Consider the following 20,715-nt stretch of genomic DNA (forward strand, 5'->3'; position numbering starts at 1 on the left):
GAAGAGCAAATAAGTCCATGTAGTTTCGCAAATGTAGAAAACAAGCCCATCTCAGTGTTAAATCGAATAATCACTTTAAGGGGTCGCTTTATTACCCTCTGTTTGGATGGTTGTTTCCCGTGATTCATTAATTGTATGGTATGTTTGGATAGTCATCGTTTGTTGGTGTTGTATTGTTTTTTGACCCTGACAGATCTATAATAACTTATAAGTTTACTAAAATACCCTAACTTTTAATTAGAAATAATTTATATATATTAATAAAACTCGAAAGAATAAAATAGGAACTTTAAAAAATAAGATGTTGAAAGAGAGTGGTTGATATGAGAGGAGTTTATTGGTGGCGAGTGGTTGTGAGTAATGGTGGTGGCGAGGGTGGTGAGTAATATTGTGGTTTAATAACATTTGTTGTTTGGTTTATTGTCCCCTCCTTTATTTAATTTTATTTTAATTTCATGTTTAAATATTTTATTTTCAACGTATTTTTATCATATTAATATCGTTATTTTCATTACTTTATCACAAATTTTAAATGGTACTAAAATATCCTTAACTTTACTTAATTAAAATAATTTATATATATTAATAAAACTCAATTTTTTTTTAGCCAAAACAGGTAAAGAATAAACATTTCTAACTCCGCAACCCATTACCCGGTAAAAATACAACTAAAACCTAATGAAAAGAAAAAAGAGCAGCCACCTTGTCGTCTTCTCCTTTTTCCCTTTTTCAACAAAACTCCAATTTTCTTCAACAATGGCAGGTTCAGATTATCCCATTTTCGTGCAACGCTGCTGCTCTCTTCTTCTATCTTAAGCAAAAATCAGGCGTCTTTCTCCCCAACTCAGACCATGCCCTTCCATTTCCATGAAATCTTTTACTTTTCAGAAAATCACTGAAAAGGATCACAAACAAACAGTTTTGTCCAAACTCAAACGGCTATTCACTCAAAATCGTTGACTCAACTTTGAACTGAGTTCAACATCCCGCCCAAATCTAAAACCCTAATTTTCACCTATAAATATCATCTTAAGTCCATAGCCGAAGGGAGAGGGACGGAAGATTTACCATAGTGAATTATTGTTGGCTGTCACTTAGATTCAAAACACTCTCAGTTCTTGAAAGATTTTCCTTTCTTCGAGAGTTTAGCCACGACCAAAGTATTCGAACTCAGTCGACTCTAGTTTCGGATCCGTTCATAACGAGAGAGTTGATTCGTAACCCCGTCTCAGTCCACTGCACCCACAAAAAGTAAGCTTTCATCTATTTATTTCCGTTCACCTTTAATTTCGGCATAATTTCTATTTTTAGTTTGTTTTGTTCATATTTTAATTTCGTAACTTAGTTTTGTCTATGCTGTTTTGTCTGATTTAATCGATGATATTAGCTGTAGATTGAAGTCTAGGATTCGATAATGTAGAACAACGTGGAAATTTAGTGTTTCTTGTGTTTGTCTGGCTGTGAATCTACAGATTTGTCAATGTGTGTTGAAACCCCCCCTTAAATGCTCAAATGTCGATCGGTAGTGTGGGATAATGTGTTGTGCTGAGGCCCGTATATGCTAGCATGTTTCCATCCCATTCAAATGTCATAAGAATGTAATCTGAATCTGAATGTATAAATGTTAACATACCATGTGGTATCTGGATGCTTAAGTCCTGTTTGAGGCTTCTACGCTGATTGGCTGCTTACACTGTTTGATGTATTAGTTAAATTTAAGGATAAAAATGGATTGTTATATTCGGGTGGTCCATCTGGCTATGATGTTTGGCTATTTTGCTTGCTTGGTCAGGTTCGCCGTGTTTAGCTATCATAGTTAATGATGTGCTTGCCAGTGATGATTATGGGTTTAGTTTGTGTGGTATCACATATTTGTTAGGATAGTCCCAAGCCATTAGTGAGCTCAAAATGCTTTCTTTATGTTTACTTGGTCTAGTTGTCGGAATATTAATCTGTTTTTGCTAAATTGTCTTTAACGCTATTGTTATTCAAGTCATGCATATGTTGGGGTACTAGCCTGTTGGTTTGATAGCTGGAATAATATATGACTAGTATGTGAACTTATGTTATTTACTTTCTTATTATGTGAGCAAAATCTGATCCTTGACTCATGACTTCTGTGCCAATTTTAGTTCATAGCATATGTTAGTATACTCATAATGAACCTGGAACTGTTTTGGGTGGGGTGGAACATTAGTTTGATTCGGAGGGTATAATAGGAGAATGTGCAACCTGTTATACTTTCCAACCCAAAATGATGGGCAGCTCCTTTAAACAAATGCGTTAGTTGTTCGAATATGGGACTAGAAAAATCACTTGTAAATATTGATGTGTTTTAGAAATAAACTAAGTGACTCGATCTTTCAAAGTTTGCCAATGGGACTTTTCATGGTTATATATATTCCATTGATTTGGAATGAATACTAATCCTTTTCCTTTGTTATTTGTGTGACAACACTTATCTTCTCCGCATTTTGGTGTTGGGCCACCCAACAATCTCCTCCGTGTCAACCCCTCCTCTGTCACAGCAAACAGCAAACAAACCGCAGCAACGATATGGTTTCCCAGTGACGTGAAAACCAAAATGGGCCAGACATTAAATTATCTTTCCCTCTCTTTTATCTTATTGCTGTGTAAAAAGTATTTCATCATAAAATCTTAAAAAACTAAATTAGTATGATGTTCGATTTGTAGTATAAAATTTTACATTACAAATACAGTTTCTGCACAATTAAAAGAATTAAATTTTTGATAGAGAACATTATATAAGCATCATTGATATGGTAATGAATTCAACAAAAAGAAACTCATGTCCTTCCGTACCCTATTTATAATAAAACTAGATTTTAGTTGGCATTATCACTAATACAATTTTAATATTAGTTTTACTCTTCATGCCCATGCTTTTCAAGTTCATTTTTGATCTCTGGTTGTTGAATTTATTGTTGTAAAATAGTAACAATATCAATCAAAAATTGAACAAAGCATAAAATCAACTTGTCCAATTAAATTCTAATTCACCGTAAATAATCGTGGATAACCCCGTAATTACCATGTTATAAACTATTTTGACCTTAAAAGCGATTGCGGGGGGTGGGTGGTAAGGCGGGGGTGGGGTTGGGGTGGTACGGGGGGTGGTGGGGGTAAGTGTAAATCGTTAAGGGGGTGGGGTGGGATGGATGGTGGAGGGTATAATGGAGAAATGAAATACGTAATCACGGAAAAATCACCAAATTCGTGGTTTCAAAAATTGGGACTTTCATGTTCCACAACACTCTCAAACACTTAATACTATGCAAAAAAGTATTTCATCTTGTGATTTGTAGTATAAAATTTTACATTACAAATAAGTTTTAAAAGAGTTGAACAATATATAATTGCCTAGAAACTCATGAAAGACAATATTTGAAAGAGAAAAGAAATTGTAGTATCTCACGTATTTCCATCAAAAGAAATGATATGTGCTTATCTAGGTGAAGGAAATCGGGAGCTACAATGGGCGTCAAAGAGGACTTAATGAGCCATTAACTCGGTCATTAAAGAGAATTCTAATCAGCAGATTAATTCAGCCATTAAAGGAAACTTGAAGAGTCGGCTACAAATATGAAATAATAACTCATTATATAAAATAAAGCTTTACTTAATGTAAGAGAATGAATCACGACATTTTTATAGTAAGCATTGTAAGTAGAAATTCTACTATATGAATAAATAATTCCAACAGTTATGACTATTATGTATCAAACAAGGAGATAGTTGGATAAAACTCAGATAGAGAAAGTGTGTGTAATATATGTCTGTTTACAAATACATGTCATATGTTTATGTCATGGGCAGAGCAAGGGTATCGGGAGGGGTTCATCCCAACTCTTTCGCCGAAAATTTACATTATTATATATGTAAGGTTAAAATTATTTGTAGGTATATATAATAAAGGTTGAATCCCCTCAATTTCTTTGTATGTTTACTTATTTATCTTTTAAACCGCCTTGGTGAATTTTTTTGACTCTACCTCTCTATTAAGTTAATTATAAGGTTATTATCTACTTTGTTTCTATAAATTTGTATAAGAGATTTATTGGGAAATCAAATCTTTCTCAGGGCCGTCTTGTGAACAAATATCTCTTATGATCTGGCGATCACTTTTCAATAGTATCTCATATTTCAATGAAAAATTAAGAATATTGTATAAATAACGAAATTTGTATTTTCCGATATTAAATTATCCATTAATAACATTATCATAACTTGTGGAGAAAAAGTTACGTACCCTATGATGTAAACTGTGAATACGTTTGTTAAAACACATATCTAAGAATTAAGTAGAATTCTTCTCTAAATTTATTCAAGACAAATAATTAGAAAAATTTATAAAATAACTATGAGTCTATTGGCTTATAAGTTTTTATAATTTTTCGCTTTTTTTGTGTTTGGTAGTAAATTAAAAATTTTGTCTTAAAATAAACTCAAAAAAATAATTGGTTTAGTTGGGAAATTAACTTATTTTTTTTTTTTTTTTTACTTATAAAAATAAGCCTATCCAAACAGGCTCTATATGTAATTTTGTTTTGCTCGTTCCAATTTTGATTAAAAGCATATTTTATCGCGTGCTTTTATATTTCTTTGCACTTGCATTTCTTATTTAACGGTGTGTAAATTGTAATCAAGAAACGGAATAATCTTTGCATAATCCACACTACTTATTAGATAACAAAAGGAGTCAGAAGAGTACAATTAAATCAAGAAAATCTCTCAACAAAATTCTCGAAGCGGGTCGGGCATCTTTTATTTTATATTTTTGGGGACAAGATCCTCAAATTAATTCTACTTCTTTTGTTCAAAATTAGGGTTTAGAAGAAAAGGCCGTTGATTTTGAATAGGAAAACAAATTCGAGCGTGGGAATCACCGCATACTCTTTGCATTCAATCGATTAGTATATCTGTTGCAGCCATGACTGAGGTACGGCTCTGCTATTTTTACTTGGGATAACTTTTTTTTTTTTTTTTTTTTCTTTTTTCTATTTATGCTTGCGAATTCCAACTAGACGATTGGAATTGGTTATTTGTTGTTTCTTTTGTGCACTCCTGATTTATCAACTGTCTTAATTTTTGCTCACTAGTGAGATGGACTAAATTTGGTAAACTGATAATTTTCAAAATTGTGAATTGGTGATCTTTGGAATATTACTTGGTTCAGATATGAATTATACAGTAGAAATTATGTTAATGAAGCATTCAAGAAATGGTTAAGGTTTCATGGTTGAGGCACTATTGAGTTTGCATGTACCTTTAGTTGCTTATATGGCTTCCTTCTTTGTATGCTTATTTCGTTGTACATTTGGTAAGTGTTATGTGTCAATGTATCCGCCCACATATCTCATATCTTTACTGTATACGGTTAAGTATTCTCTCTTGGCTTAGTTGGCTCTAGATTTTCACTCTTCAGTTATTGTCTCTTTTTTTCTTTTTTCTTCTAAAGTTGTTTACCATTTCACTAGTTCTCCGAGTTGTGCTGGATAAGTTTGTTTATTGATAGGGTAATGTACCATAACTGTTTGGATTAATTTACAGGGTCAAGGTCTTTCTTGTTTTGTAGCATATTCATGTTTTTTTTTTTTTTTTTCTTTTTGCAAAAATTTGTGAAATTGGCTATTAGTGTAGTTCCGGGCATTCCTATAACCAAATTTAGCTACTGATTTTTGGAATTTAAATACCTACAATAATTTCATTCCATCCATTACAAAGTTTTTGTTTCTTCAATCACCTTTTAGTTAGGTTTGCTTTTGTTTCTGATTTAGTTCTGCTCTGCCTCTTCATTAATGTGTTTATTAGTGTTTCAGAATGTCCAGCCTCTTGTCAGAGTATCTTGCATATTTCTTGTTTCCTTAACCTGTTACCTTTCTGTAGTTAGATTTCTTCTCCCTTTTCCCACGACTTTAGATTAACAAAACACGAGATAATTATACTGCTGTTTTACTCTCTTGTGATCTATTTACAATTTTATAAATACGGCTGATTCTTACTTTTCTCATTGTGCAGTTTTGGGTTAGTCAAGGAAATAAATGGTGTGATTTCTGCAAAATCTTCATATCGAATAATCCTACGAGCATTAGGAACCATGAACTCGGTACGCGTCACAAGGAAGCTGTGGGCAATAGGCTCAACACAATGCGAGAAGATAAAGCTAAAAAAGAGAAAGAGTTAAAACAAGCAGCCCACGCGCTGGAGCAAATTGAAGCAGTAAGTGCTATTATACTGGGATATACGTTAACATATAAGGTTACACATTTATGGCCAGGGATTTCAGTTTTCTGGTAACAAAGGATGTGATCTGAGGCTTCAAATAGAAAATTTTGATGTTTATATTTACTAAAGAAGATAAGACGGTCATGCAGCATTTGTAAATGATTTTACATTATATGTGTGTGTGTATGCATTTGTCTAAATTTGAAGGGTTTCATCTTTACCTCAGAAGCAGACTTTCTCTTTGTGTGTGAAGATCAGTTAATTTTTGTTTCTGTAATTACATATACAACAACAACATGCCCAGTAGAATCCCACAATGTGGGGTCTGGGGAGGGTAGAGTGTACGCAGACCTTACCCCCACCTTAAAAGGTAGGGCGGTTGTTTCCGAAAGACCCTCGGCTTAAGAGAGAAAACAAGACAAAAAGTCAGATAGGGACAAGCATATCAAAAACAATATGAAAATGAGGAATAACAAAAGCGAGAAAGTCATGATAGAACAGTCTGGAAAGAAAGGAGCATTAGCTACCATAGATAAATAAGATAATCAAAGTACAAGGCCCAACAAATATAAGCATAAATCAAATGGCAATAAACGAATGAGCAAAACTACAACTACTAGGATGACAGGATAAGCAACCTAGCCTTCTATCCTTATCTGAGTCCTCCACAACCTCCTATCTAAGGTCATGTCCTCGGTAAGCTGAAACTGCGCCATGTCCTGTCTAATCACCTCTCCCCAATACTTCTTCGCCTCCTTTACCTCTCCCGAAACCGTCCATAGCCAACCTCTCACACTCCTCCGCACCGGAGCATCTCCGTGTCTCTCCTCTTCACATGCCCAAACCATCTCAGTCTCGCTTCCCGCATCTTGTTCTCCACCGATGCCACTCCCACCTTGTCCCGGATATCTTCATTCCTAATTCTATCCTTCTTAGTGTGCCCACACATCCATCGCAGCATTCGCATTTTCGCGACTTTCATCTTCTGAACGTGAGAGTTCTTGACTGGCCAACACTCCGCCCCGTAAAATAAAGTCGATCTAACCACCACTTTGTAGAACTTGCCTTTAAGTTTTGCTGACACTTTCTTGTCACACAGCACTCCGGAAGCGAGCCTCCATTTCATCCACCCTGCACCAATACGATGTGAAACATCATCATCGATAGCCCCATCTCCCTGTATAATAGACCAAATATAATAGACCCAAGCTACTTGAAACTTCCTTTCTTTTGAATGTCCTGGGTACCAAGCCTCACTTCCTCGTCAGCCTCATGCGGTACGCCACTGAACCTGCACCCTGCACCTATGTAATTACATATCTGTTTTAAAAATTTGTTAAGGCAATCTTCTTCAAGTACCATTACTACAAGTCCTCCTCCATGAGGTACAGTGTGCTCAGCAGCTAGGGAAGATTAGTGTAATTTCATGTACAAGAGAAATAGTTTCTGGAGAGATATTCTTCTAATTAGCAGGTTATGTAGCTGCTCAAAATATGCTGTTGGTGCCAACTTATATCCTAAAATATCTCAAAGTGTAGGGTAAGGCTGCGTACAAAAGATCCTTGTGGTCCGGCCCTTTCCCGGATCCGCGCATAGCGGGAGCTTAATGCACCGGGCTGCCCTTTTTTATATCTCAAAGTGGAACACTTGATAGAATAGATATCCTGATTAAAACAAAAAGATATCTCTTAATGTGGGTAGGCAAGTGTAACAATATCTGTCTTTCACAACCTGTAGGCTGTAAAGTACACAGCTCTGGTCATTTACACGAGCTCTTGTTAGAAAAGATGCATTTCCTCTCTTCCTTGGAATGCATATTTAGCTTTCATTTGTTTCTGGATTAATTGACATGATCTTATTGCATAGGTTCCCGAAAACTTCCAGGAAAAGAATTAATAATTCCTTTGTTTAGTGTCTTTACAGAAATTTACACAGCTCTGGTCATTTACCGAGCTCTTGTTAGAAAAGATGCATTGCCTCTCTTCCTTGGAATGCATATTTAGCTTTCATTTGTTTCTGGATTAATTGACATGATCTTATTGCATAGGTTCCCAAAAACTTCCTCGAAAAGAATTAATAATTCCTTTGTTTAGTGTCTTTACAGAAATTCATCCAATTTTGTCTGTTTGACTTGTTTTATAGTTTAAAGCAGTAATGGATGAGCTGAGAGGAGATTTTGAATGAACAAAATGTGATGGATTAATTATGTCTTTCATTTTATTTGCCAGAAAGCACAACGCAGCTATCAGAAGGATATGGCTCGAGTTAAAGAGGCCAGAAGTACCAATATACAGGCAATGGCTACTCATGATAATGGTCAAGCGACTACCAAGGGATCTGCTGTATCAGAAGGTTTTCAAATTCTCTGATGTGCTATGACATTACACCTTTTACTATTTAGTTATAATTGTGTCGACTCTGAATATAGAAATAGTATCTTTTAGTTGGTTTTAAGTAGAGGATAGTTTTCCGAACAAAAAGAGCTTGTTATAATCATGATAGTTCATAGTTTTTATTCATTTGACAATTTTGAGAAAAAACTTTTACTAAGTTAAATTGCATATGATTTAAACTATCATTTGACAATGTTCAGTTCTCCCACTTAATTATCTGGATTGCAGATATTTTAGGTTAAATAAGTCTTTTAACTTTCATATACAAAGAAATAATCTCTGCTATTAGTTTTTCATTCTCATTGTTTGGTTTTTGGTTTGCTAATGTTTTTGTACCTGCTGCTGGTTCTCCTTTGTGATCACCTTGCTTAAAGCGATGCTGCATTTCACTCTGTCTACAAGATACCTTGATTACTTTATACAAAAACAATAGGCAAAGTTAACTAATCCTCTTCTTTTCTGGGAACCACTCTATCAGGTCATTAAGAGATTAAGTGACAATATGAACAAAACTCCATGCCTTTCTCAATTTTTCTGAATGCTAGTGTTCTGTTTCCCAGATGATTTAGGTTTTGCTTTGGATTTAAATTTCTGAGAGGGTGAAATATTTCTTGTCTTAAGGAACTTGCTCATTTTGCTTTAGTGGTAAAGTTCTCTTCTATGTTGGGGGATTCAAATGGTGGTGAAGTGAAGAGGAATTAACATTGCTAGGATGGATTCTAACTGTATTGAAAATTAACACAGTAGGTTTATGCTGCCTAAGAGTTCCTTTCTCTTCCGCATTTTGGCTATTTACATCAGTTACTTCAAGGTTGAGTCAAAATGGTGGTCTTCTTAATGTTGACTTGATAATTGTTTGACCTAAATCTGTTTCTGTAATAATAGAGTGGGAGTATGACAGCTCATCCGGCTACTATTACAATCAAAGTAATGGATGTCATTATGATCCTAACTCCGGCTTCTATTATACAGACGTTTTAGGTAAATTTTCTTTCTCAGAGCTCCAGTAAACTACCCCACACTTTTATTTTCTTCTGGCAGCTTGTTTAATTGAATGAATTGTGACAGGTAGGTGGGTAACACAGGAAGAGGCACTTGCTGCAACTCAAGTTTCTTCGACATCCGTTTCAAAGATACCTTTAGCGAAAGCACCTGTATCAACAATGGGTGCTGGATCTTCAGAAAATAAAAGCGCAGAAGCTGCTCAAAGTGGTCCTCCACCAGGGCGTGTTGTTTCAACCCCTCAAAATCCCACGAGATCTGTTAAAGGTAAACCTTCTTCACTGATGGTTAACAAAAGAAAAAGGGAGAATGAGAAGCCGAAAGCTGTCACTGAGGAGGAATCAGCAGCACGCAAGGCCAGGGAGGCTGCAAGGAAGAGAGTTGAAGAGAGAGAGAAATCACTGCTTGGTCTGTATAAGCATTGATTTGTGTATGCGTTATTAAATACTTTCTTGCTCAAAGGAGGTGAGTTTTCAGTATGATTGTGTCTAGTCTGAATCTAAAACTATCAGTCAGGAAGCTGTCAAGCTCCCATATTGAGTCCTTGCAGTTGTCTTCTCGGTGCCTTGGTGTGTCATTTTATGTCCTTATAATTTAGTGAATGATATTCTTTATGGGAAATTGTTTGTGCTAAAGATGTACACTTGTTTGTTTACTTGAAATATTTGTCCAGTTTATTCACTTTACGTAATATCTTGTTAGACCATCAAGGGCGTTCTTTTTTTTTTTTTTCTTGGATGATTGCATGGAGACTTTGCTAAAGATTATTCATTGTTTATTAGTTGGAATCTTCTGATATGCTAATCATTAGGGAAGTTCTCAACATCGCTATCCAATTCCCTAAGAATTACGTCTTGCTGGTGTAGTAAACTGTAAGTGGCATTAGAATGGAATTCAATGCTCTAATGTTAGGATCAGATCTCTTTTTCCCAATTTCATTTCTCCTCTATGAAAAGGAAGAAAGGGGTGGAGATAAAGGGCTGTTGTGGCTTTGTTATCGGTCAGAAGAATTGGTCAGAGGTGTGATCTGAGTATTTTTCATCTTATATTTAATGCAGGAATATTTGATGAGGTGAGTCCACAGAAATGTGCTGAAGATTGTTCAGTGGCATTTACAACATTCAATCGTCCAAAATTCATCTTCATCATACACAATGTTAGGGCTGAGTAGGTGATATTCTAACTGCTTCTCCAATTACTTGACTGATAGTTCATTATATCAAATCCCTTACACAAGGAGTCTGGGTGAGGTATTCAGCCTAATCTATTCATTCATTTCCAGCCAGTTAGTTGCCATTAGCATCGGGGAGTTATATGATTGTAGTATCATGTGCGGTTTCTGCCAAGTAAAACATTTGAACTTGCCCGCTGCTTTATAACAGTAAATGTGTGTCTTTATGGCCCAAAGTTGTAAGAGTGTACTGCAAATGAAGATATTTGGTTCAAGAACGAAACCGATTTCTTATTATTTACGTTCTGTTATAAGATGCCTTGTTGACTTTCAAGATCAAGTTATCCCTTTGCCTTTGTTTCCCCCCACCGTTCAGAGAAATTGAACGAAAAAGAGAATCTTTTTGTTTTCTTTTCTTTTCCAAGTTGTATTGACATTGCCTTGTTGACTATGTGACGTTTGTTTCTCGGACCTTCGACTTTTGTCAGTTGAGGGAGACTGTTAAACCTCTTTTGTCTGTTATGACTTATGTCATGGTTTTTTATGTTCTAGTAGAAATTGAAGATTGAAATCATGTTGGTAGCTAATTTTCATTTTCATTGATCTCTTGTCGGAAATTCATATTGTTTCTTGTGTTTATCATCAGTGTTCCTTTTAGTGGTGCAAAAAAAAAAAAAAAAAAATATTGACATTGTGTTTTCTTTCTCTTTGAGGAATGCTTCGTTTCCTTCAACATTGTTCCTTTCTCTGAAGATGAGTGCGTGTAATTAATTGTTTATGCCTATGAAGACCCACGATATGGTTGTTGAGGAATGTGTTCTCTACACCTTACACGTGTTTATGAGTATGACAGCTCTATTTAAGTGACATTTGAGCATTGACTTAGGTGGGTCAGTTTATTTGACTTTGAATGTCAAATAAATCAGCCGTGATTGTGAAATTAGTAGTAATTGGTGTTCCAGTGGGTGTGGTGACGTGATGTATTTTGGACTTAAAAAGTGCTATAAATGCCGGAACAGTGCGAGCTCTTTGTGTTTGTTTCTTTCTGGACATCTGATTCTGGTAGCAATGGGGTCAATGGGTTCACACGAGTCTCTGTTTCATTAATTGGTTTATGTACCGGTTGATTGACACTAAGAAAAAAAGGCTTGCACCATGCAAGACGAATCTTTTGTGTATAAGCTTTAATGATTTAAGTGTTGCTTTAATTAGCTACTTGTTTGGTTAAATCACTTCATTTGGTAACACCGCGTGCAGATTAATATTTTCTTTTACACCTGACCTCTCCTAATTCGAGCATAAGCTGATCTTAGGAACAGATAGGTTCTATAAAAGCACGAGTAGATACAAATTAACATTTTCCACAAAAAAAAAAAAAACAAAGAAGAGAGCACGAGTAGGTAGCGTACTTACAAAGCTGATACTTTAGTTTTACCTAAGAAATGAGTAAGTCTGTGATTTGATTTCTAGCAGATGGTGTAATTGTGACTTGTGGACTTGATTGTGCAACAAAGAACTTTCACCTTTCGTGGGCAAAAACTATGCGGGTTGCCCTTCAAAAGCACTGGTCTTTAATTTTTGCCCCTTAAATTGCTGGTCTTTAATTTTGGCTTTTCACCTAATACCATGAGATTTGGGGTTTGAATTTCAGCTTAGTCAAAAAAAAAAATCGGAAGACAGAGTTTCGCAAAGAAAAGTTAGGCCTTAAGGCAGAATTTTGTAAAATTCTAACTGAGTAAATAATTTTTTTTTCCCATAAAAGGTAGAGTTTTGCCGTACGCACAGGCAAAACTCTGCCTTAAGTAGAGTTTGTAGTCAAACGTTGCCTGATAAGGTAGAGTTTGCAGTCATAAGGTAGAGTTTACAATCAAATTCTGCCTGATCAGGTAGAGTTTGAGGCAAACTTTGCCTAAAGGTAAAGTTTGAAACTTTGACAGGTAGAATTGCGAGTCAAAACTCTATCTTATGATTTTTTTTTTTAAATTTTTGATTGAGCGGGGTCTGAACCCAAAATCAAGGGGTTTTTAGCGAAGGATAAAAATTAAAGACCACCAATTTGAGGGACAAAAATTAAAGACCACCCCCAGATAACGGCAATCGTGCAAATTGCCCTTAGTTTCTAAGTTTACAATTTAATACTCATGTTTGAATATTTTGCATTCGATAAAGTTCTCTGTTCGTTAGTTCGTCGCTTTTCTTTCTGATGAAGTTTTATTCTTTTGCTTTCTTCCGTTAATTCTTCTGCAATATACTTTCCTCAAAGGTAACAATAACGGCTAAACGTATTTTTCAAGTTCAATTTCGAAGAAGATGAATCAAAGGCGACAAAAGGTTCAAATTATACTCTTCTAAAAAGGGGGAAAGAAATGGCAGAATTCACATATTTACCACCTCAAGGAATTCAACTGCCAAATTGGAGATGCATATATACATTTTCTTTTAGTATACTCTTCTAACGGAATTAGAATCTCATAGCTAGTTAGATTATGTTGCAACCATCAAATTATAACTACAATTCCAGGACGAATAAGTGTATGAACATGCATGATATTTGATTATGATTTGTAATTTCTATAATCATAATAAATCTTTAGCCATAAAGCATGAACATATATTAGAATAATTGTTGATGATACATTCAAAACCAAGGGACAGCTAAAAAGTCAATATTTTTACCTCATTTTCCTCCAAAAAAACTGTACATCTGTGACGAGCATAAATTGTACTAGTAACAACCACCGACACCAGCACTGTAAGGTCATCATTATTATGTTAAAAAAAGTCTATTAGAATGAACAAAGTACATTTAGGCGTGGGGACACTTCGAATTTGTAAACACCAAACAGACTCAAAACAGACTCAAATCATTGCATCCACCTCCAATCCATTGATTTAAGCTCATTCTTACCCGCCATTTACTCCCTAATCTAATCATAAGAATTTATGCTCGATTTAAGCCAAAATAAACCAAGACAACGAAGAATTAGGAAAAAGACAGAGAAAAGCTAAACGTATCTCATAGATATATCATATATTCAATGGATTTTCTTTCTTTTTCATTTGGGTATCCTCTAAAAAGTTGATTCCCACGATGGTGGTCGTTCCTACTTTACCCTACAAGATTAACTATTGGCTAAATAAAAGTTTGTACCAACGTAATGATGCTACTTCCCCCCAAAAAAGCACAAAGTTCTCTTCAATATCCTAGTTATTACTTTATTTTATTTTGAATATTTACTATAGAACATATCGTACATTTTAACAACCAACGAAGTAATTAAAAATGAAAACAATATAAAAAATTGGTGGAGTGTTGAGTGGATAATTAAAATTTTAATATACCATCTAGCTGTAATGGCATGGAAATTAATCTTATTATACCAGAAAAGGTCTCATTTGGCGACTAATTAAGTTGTTCCATGAAAGGAATATTTGCAATTTATAAACAACTAACTTGGCACTTCTATACATCCGCAACAAATATTATTAAATTTTTTTGGGTGGGGTCCTTCTTACTTGGTTGAACTGTGCCAAGTAATAGCAATAGCTGGACCATAATGAAAATTGTACCTCTAGGCTTCGACTTTCATTACTCAGTTTGTGTAGTGGCCCAGCCATATTTGGTACGCAAATCTGCAATATTACTACAATCCCTCCATATTATCTGTTTTTATTAGTCTTAATCACAAGAATATTTGTCTAAATAACCTTTTATATTTAAACGTCTCATTTATTAAACTCATTGAAACAACGAACAAGGGTGGATTTGAAATAAAAATAACCCTTGCTTCTTGTTTTCTAAACCGTCTAAAACAAATTCAATTTATCAAAACGATTAATGAATAGGACTGCATGGAGTATTAAAAGTTTTAGATTCTTGAATGACCTATATATAAAAGTTCTAGTGGATGTTTAGAAACGTGGATAACAGGTCCAGTATGTACTTCGTCACATTAATTTTGTGCAAACTTTTGTGGACTTTAGTAGTTAGATAGTACATGAATCCGCACAAATATGGTTGTCGACCGGCCGAAAACTATTTGTCATGAGCTTCTAATGTAAAATATTACCATAATAAAAAATGTAGAGTACTAACTCTATACATATTCATATTTATAAGGAATGCGACGGAGTTTCTTTTCCCAACCTTTGCAACCAAACTTTTACTTTATAACCAAAAAAAAATTACTTTATCGAATTAATACAAATGGAAAATATCATCATGGAATACGGTGAGGTGCGAGCGATTTTTTAAAAATTAATTTATACCACTAGACAAAATGTCTAGGGCCCATTTTATTAATAATAAAAACTATTGTTCAAAAGGAGGAGTACAAGCAAGAGGGCTAAATCTTATCTTACCAATCCTAATAAGATTCTTCCACACTTAACTAGAGGTTTCGGGACTCGCCTGAAAATGGAAAATACCAAAAGCATGCTTTAGAAAGGTCTCATATTATTTTGGTTAATGACTTAATTCAAGATGAAAGACGAATAAATTCATATAACTTCGATTCGTTTCTTGTAGCAAGTCCAATTAGTGGCAATTAACCAAATAGGCCTAAAGTAACTATAGCTTTGTAATGTATTTTGTTTTTGAAAATTTTAAAATAGTGTTTTAATGATGGAAGTTATGCAAGGTGATATTCGATTATCAATTCGTACAAATCATGAAAGGAAAAAAACAACTATCAACTATTTATTGGTTCGAATACTAATTTATGGCAAGATTCCATAGGTAATGAGTACTAGGAATCTTAAATTGTCCAAGACTTCTAATTTAAACACAAAAGTGACCACCTAATTCTTTTAAATAAAAGCAGTAAATTTAAAATAAAAATAAAATTAGTGCTTGAAATCCGAAGACTTCATGTGGATTAAAAATTATGGTCACTTTTCTTATACAAGTAAACTAATGAAAATGTGTTTTACACTTGTGAATAGTCCTGAATATGAGTACCAAAGATGTGCCATCCATAAAGTTTAGAGCAATGATATATGTATAAACTGAAAGAAGATTGGAAATTATTGCAAGAGTATACTCGGTAATAATAGCTAGCGTATATCAACCATTTTAAATATATACTCTAGTGAAACTCTCATACGCACTCTTACATGTTACATTCGACAATTGTACCCTATTGACCAAAGTTCACTCACAAATTTATCAAGACTAATCCAAGCTCAATAACTTTGACAGTAAACCTTCGAATCAAAAAGTTGTGAATCTTCAGTACTATTATACAAACAAGTGTATGCAAGAGCATTTCGGAAATTTTTCGTCCTTAAGTAAAGGTTTCGGGTTTGGGCCGTTGGGTGTGAATAGCCTTTATAATATATTTTCGGTGTGAATATAAATTTGATCGGACTCTAATACGAATATCTGATACCAACTGAGAAATTTAAAAATGAAAAAGAAAAAAAAAGAAGACTTCTGGAAGTGAACGATTTATGCACAACAAGAATTCGTGTAGAATACATAAAAGATGAAACTGTAAGCACTCTACGTTTCTCTCTATTGTATTTAAAATATTTTTCGAGAGAGAAATAAATAACAAATTTTTTTTTCCAGAGGAAAACGATCAATTGAATAACAAAAATTAGCCAAAAAAATTACAGATGGAGACAATCTGAAGTATCAACGGCGACTCATAGACATAGAATTAGCAACACTTTTAGAAACAGAATCCTGCAACGCTGCATTGAAACCTAAACAACCCAATAAGCCCTGTTTGTATGGTAAAAATGTTTTCTTCTTCATCTCTTCTGATACTGCTCTATTCATCGTATAATGCAATTCATGGGCCGAAACTGACCCTTTTTTCTTCGATCTCGACCCAACACTGTCTGTTGATCTGAAACTGGAATTTTTAACATCTTCTTGATGACTTTTCTTCAATAATTCATACTTGTTTAATTGTTCTGTACTACTTGGTCGACCTTCTGAAGAACTTCTAAATAGCAACAAGTCTTTGATTTTCCATTTTTTTGACCAGTTTGAGATCATTGAAGAAACTGAAGAAGACGAAGAAGAGGAAGAAGAAGATGATGATGATGATACAGAGGATGATTTTTTCGCGGTTTCTTGATTGCTTTCATGATCAAATAATAAGTCAGATACTCTCAATTCTTTGTTTCCCTGGTTTGAAATCTTTTGTGGATCCTCTGTTCTAATCTGTTTTTCAAAAGCTGCAACAAATGGATCAAAATCTTTCTTCTTGAACAATTTTTTCGGGGATTTTGGAGAATCCATGTGTTTTCCTTCATACTGAAACTTTGATGATGGTTTCAAAGGTTTGATTTTTCCACCATCAAAGAGTTCATCAGCTGCTGAGAAAGAAATCCTCTCCAATTGTCCACTGAAATCAAAAGCAAAATCATTATCTTCATCTGGATTAGTGTTAATATCTTTCTCTTTTGGGATATCTTCCCAATTGAAATCATCGTAAAGAGGAGAAATACGAGTAGGACTAGCAGGTGCACTGTAAAATAACGTGGCAGCACGTGGAGGGCTTGAAGGTGCACTCATGTAAGGTGTATTACAACCACTGAGTGGTGGAGATGGCATCATCACCTCTATCTCCATTTATGATACTGTATTTTTTTCTTGTAGAGAAAAGAAGAGAAAAATAGTGAAAGTTTAGTTTAGAAAACCAGAGAAGAGAATAATGATATATAGGAATAGAGGAAAGAGGAATTGACTCGAAGCAAATTAAATGACAATGGCTATGGGCCAATGACTGAGACATAGTCTCCTTTTATTATGTTTGTTTTTTATGGACTTTTTTCCCTTTCCTCTTTTCTTCTATATTTTGATCAAGACTTTTTAACAACTGCTTAATGTGATGACACGTTTGCCCCCATTAGATTGTGATCAGTGGTGTCTGTTGTGAATTGTGATTGAACTTGTGTAGTAGGGGTTTGATTGTCCATTTTGTTAGAAAAGAAAGGGTGATAATAATCTGAGGTAAGATTCCGAATATTTTGTGATTTTACCGTTTGATTTCCATTTAAGTAATTGGTGTTTTCCTTTTGTTTGAATTTTAAATTAAAGGATTGTAACTTTTAGTCATGATGATGAAAAAATTACGACTAAGTTAAAGTCAGCCAAATGCAGCTAGTGGATATCTGGGCTGACATACACATAATCTCTCTTTCTGTTTTTCTAAACGAGGGAGAAAAATAAACAAAGGAACAAAGATAAAAGAACAAAATAAGATGAGAAATGTGCAAATTGGAGTAATCAAATGCAACTTTCACTCAGTCCTATTAAACCTGACAAAAGATGCACTAATTTTCGTTCCCTTGTTTGGTTTGATATTCCTATGAATTTCTAATTTTCTTTTCTTGTAAACCAAATAATGCCTTTATGTTTTCAAACATTTTTTTCCCTTCCCAATTCTCTTCAATGATTTCCAATCATAACTCTTACAGTTATCACCGCGTTTATTAATGATGCTCATAATATCATGCAGATTTTAACTATAACCTCATGTCCTCATCCCCCAAACCAAAAGTCAAATTTGCAAATTAAAGGACCAGGTTTGCATTTTTATTGGTGGATTTATTAGGATGAAAGCGTTGAGACATATTTAGAAGGAAATTATTTGTAAACACTCATTAAGCAGGACCCATTCTGTTCTTTGATCTAGCATTGGATGTGGATCTTCATTTCTCCTTGTTTCCATTTTTATAAGTTTTTAAATAAAATTGTGAAATTTTTTCGATTTAATATGAAGATTTCGGCCTCTTATTTTTATAATTAACAACTGTCCTAACCATGATTAACAAGGTAGGTATTACCATTGTTTTTTTACCTCTAGTTTCTTTGCAATTCTTTTGTTTGGTATTATATTTCATGATTCATAAGTCAAAGCTAGTTGCATGAGTGTGTGAATCACGTTGTGTGTCCATAACGTATTATATCCTTAAGAAATTACGTTATTTGAAAAATACATAGGATGCAAATTGACTAAGAATGAAGAAGGAATATTTTTGATAGCATATATCATTAGTTGATAGTCCTTTTTCAAGCTACAAATGAGGAGTATTTTTGGTTAGTTGGGAAAATTAGGTACATGAATTAGTCTGCATTACATCTGCATGTCTCTATCAATTATAATATTATTGTCTAGCACATTTGCATTTTAGCAAACGACCAATCAAGTCTTAATGTCTTATCATTAACTTTTTAACATTTCTCACATGTGTAACAGTTCTTGCTTGTCACAAGAAACAAAATTCAGAATACATGTAAAGTCGATGGAGTACTATTTTTGCAAAGAAGTACGATCCTTAGAAGAAAATTGATAATTAGATCTCTTATAATAAGTGTCGCCTTTTTTTTTTTTTTTCATCCTTGTAGGAAAATTATTTTTTGTTACTCACTCATTTTGAAGTACTAGTATTAAGAAAACAAAATCAATGAATGTCTGTGTGTTGCAACGGTATTAATTTAATCCATTAAATATTACCTGCTCAATTTACTCAAATATATATGAACCAATTCAGCTTGATATATATGTATTGTGGGTCAATTTGGACATGACTCAAGTTAATTCGATTAAGTGTACGAGTCCACATGAGCTAACATAGGTAGTCCAAGTTGGCTCATACACATAGTTTCAAAGCAAGGAAACAAGGTTCCATTATTTGGTTTGTCGAATATGACAATATTGATACAGGAAAAAAGCTTTTGCTAGTTTGGTTTGATAATAGAAAAAGTTACAGGAAAATAATCACAACTTAGGTGAATTAGATTATGACTCATTGTTTTATTTAAATTGACCAAATTCATCTTGGTTCAAACAAATTTTGGTTCAACCCATCACTTCTATTGATTCTATCATAAGTCTTAACAGTGGCGGAGCCACATAGAGCCGAGTATGTTCATCCGAACCCCCTCGGCGGAAAAAATCACTATTTTTACAAGGTTAAAATTATTTTTTATGTATATATAGTAGATGTTGAACCCCCTTAGGCTTCTTCGTATATTTACTTTTTTATATTTTGAACCCCCTCGGCGAAAATTCTGGCTCCGCCACTGCGTCTTAACCCGTCAAAATTTAATGCAACTTATCCATTAAAATTCCTATTGGCACTAAACAGTCAACAGACTGGAAATTTCTTAAAGGGGCAAAATAATAATCCTATAGGCTATGAATAATAAAGTCACGCGACTTTCTAACAAATAGAAAAATAAATATAAGTTAGGTATCACTTACTCTTAGAATTTTGACGATCCAAACTTCATCCTTTCCCACTTGATTTGTGACTAAGAATTTTTTATTTTCTCCCTCCAATTTGTTTTACATATTAATTTCTTTCTCCAATTTTAAGCTATAGATATTTTCCTTCTCCTCTTTCACCCAACTATTTTTTCCCATGGAATATTTTCATAAATCAGTTGGATGGCTAACTTTCAGAAATTGGCAGCTGGATACGTCTAGATAATCGCGGTTTGACCAAAGTTAATTAAATACAATTTAAATTCAGTGATTAAACTAAATAGTATATGCGAAGATGTTATCATAGACTTTCATTTACTGAAATCTAGCCATTGAATTTGGAATGAACACACAGCGTACACACACATGTACGTAACTGGCGGAGACTAGTTCATATAAGGATATATTAGGTATACGTGCTTTGCATGTCAATTGTCAAATATAATATGCCCATAAATTTAGCACGTTTTTTAAAATTATTCCTTTTGTCATTTCCTAAAACCTTCTTGTCTTGTTCTCGAAACGAGTAGTAATACTATATAATTTTGTTTGGGAGGAATATATAGCAAATATATATTATTTGAATGTATATAGGAGTAATTGGAAGACCTACTAGATCTGATTATATATACATGTGGAGTTGTTAACAAGATATGCCCAAATATTTTTATTTTGT

The 20,715-nt window shown here is 34.1% G+C and overlaps 2 protein-coding genes across 4 annotated transcripts; one reads left to right on the forward strand and one right to left on the reverse strand.

Moving 5' to 3' along the window:
- Nucleotides 1–4,777: 4,777 nt before the first annotated feature.
- Nucleotides 4,778–11,146, forward strand: LOC132064915 (zinc finger protein ZOP1). Of its 3 annotated transcripts, XR_009416665.1 has the most exons (7): nucleotides 4,780–4,960; nucleotides 6,040–6,240; nucleotides 8,475–8,598; nucleotides 9,525–9,620; nucleotides 9,708–10,106; nucleotides 10,424–10,513; nucleotides 10,700–11,146. XR_009416665.1 is itself a non-coding variant. In XM_059458089.1 (6 exons), the coding sequence occupies exons 1-5, from the start codon at nucleotides 4,952–4,954 to the stop codon at nucleotides 10,064–10,066; spliced, it is 789 nt and encodes a 262-aa protein (XP_059314072.1). In that variant the 5' UTR covers nucleotides 4,782–4,951; the 3' UTR covers nucleotides 10,067–10,106; nucleotides 10,700–11,146. The 3 variants fall into 3 exon arrangements, 2 of the variants coding, with proteins under 2 accessions (XP_059314073.1, XP_059314072.1); XM_059458089.1 differs by lacking the exon at nucleotides 10,424–10,513 and having other exon boundaries at nucleotides 4,782–4,960; XM_059458090.1 differs by lacking the exons at nucleotides 9,525–9,620; nucleotides 10,424–10,513 and having other exon boundaries at nucleotides 4,778–4,960.
- A 5,098-nt stretch (nucleotides 11,147–16,244) lies between these two features.
- Nucleotides 16,245–17,521, reverse strand: LOC132064917 (uncharacterized). Its single transcript, XM_059458091.1, has one exon. The coding sequence runs from the start codon at nucleotides 17,396–17,398 to the stop codon at nucleotides 16,451–16,453; it is 948 nt and encodes a 315-aa protein (XP_059314074.1). The 5' UTR covers nucleotides 17,399–17,521; the 3' UTR covers nucleotides 16,245–16,450.
- Between the last annotated feature and the right edge of the window lie 3,194 nt (nucleotides 17,522–20,715).

This window comes from Lycium ferocissimum, chromosome 7, assembly GCF_029784015.1.
Source record: "Lycium ferocissimum isolate CSIRO_LF1 chromosome 7, AGI_CSIRO_Lferr_CH_V1, whole genome shotgun sequence".
In the NCBI taxonomy this organism is placed as follows: Eukaryota; Viridiplantae; Streptophyta; class Magnoliopsida; order Solanales; family Solanaceae; genus Lycium; species Lycium ferocissimum.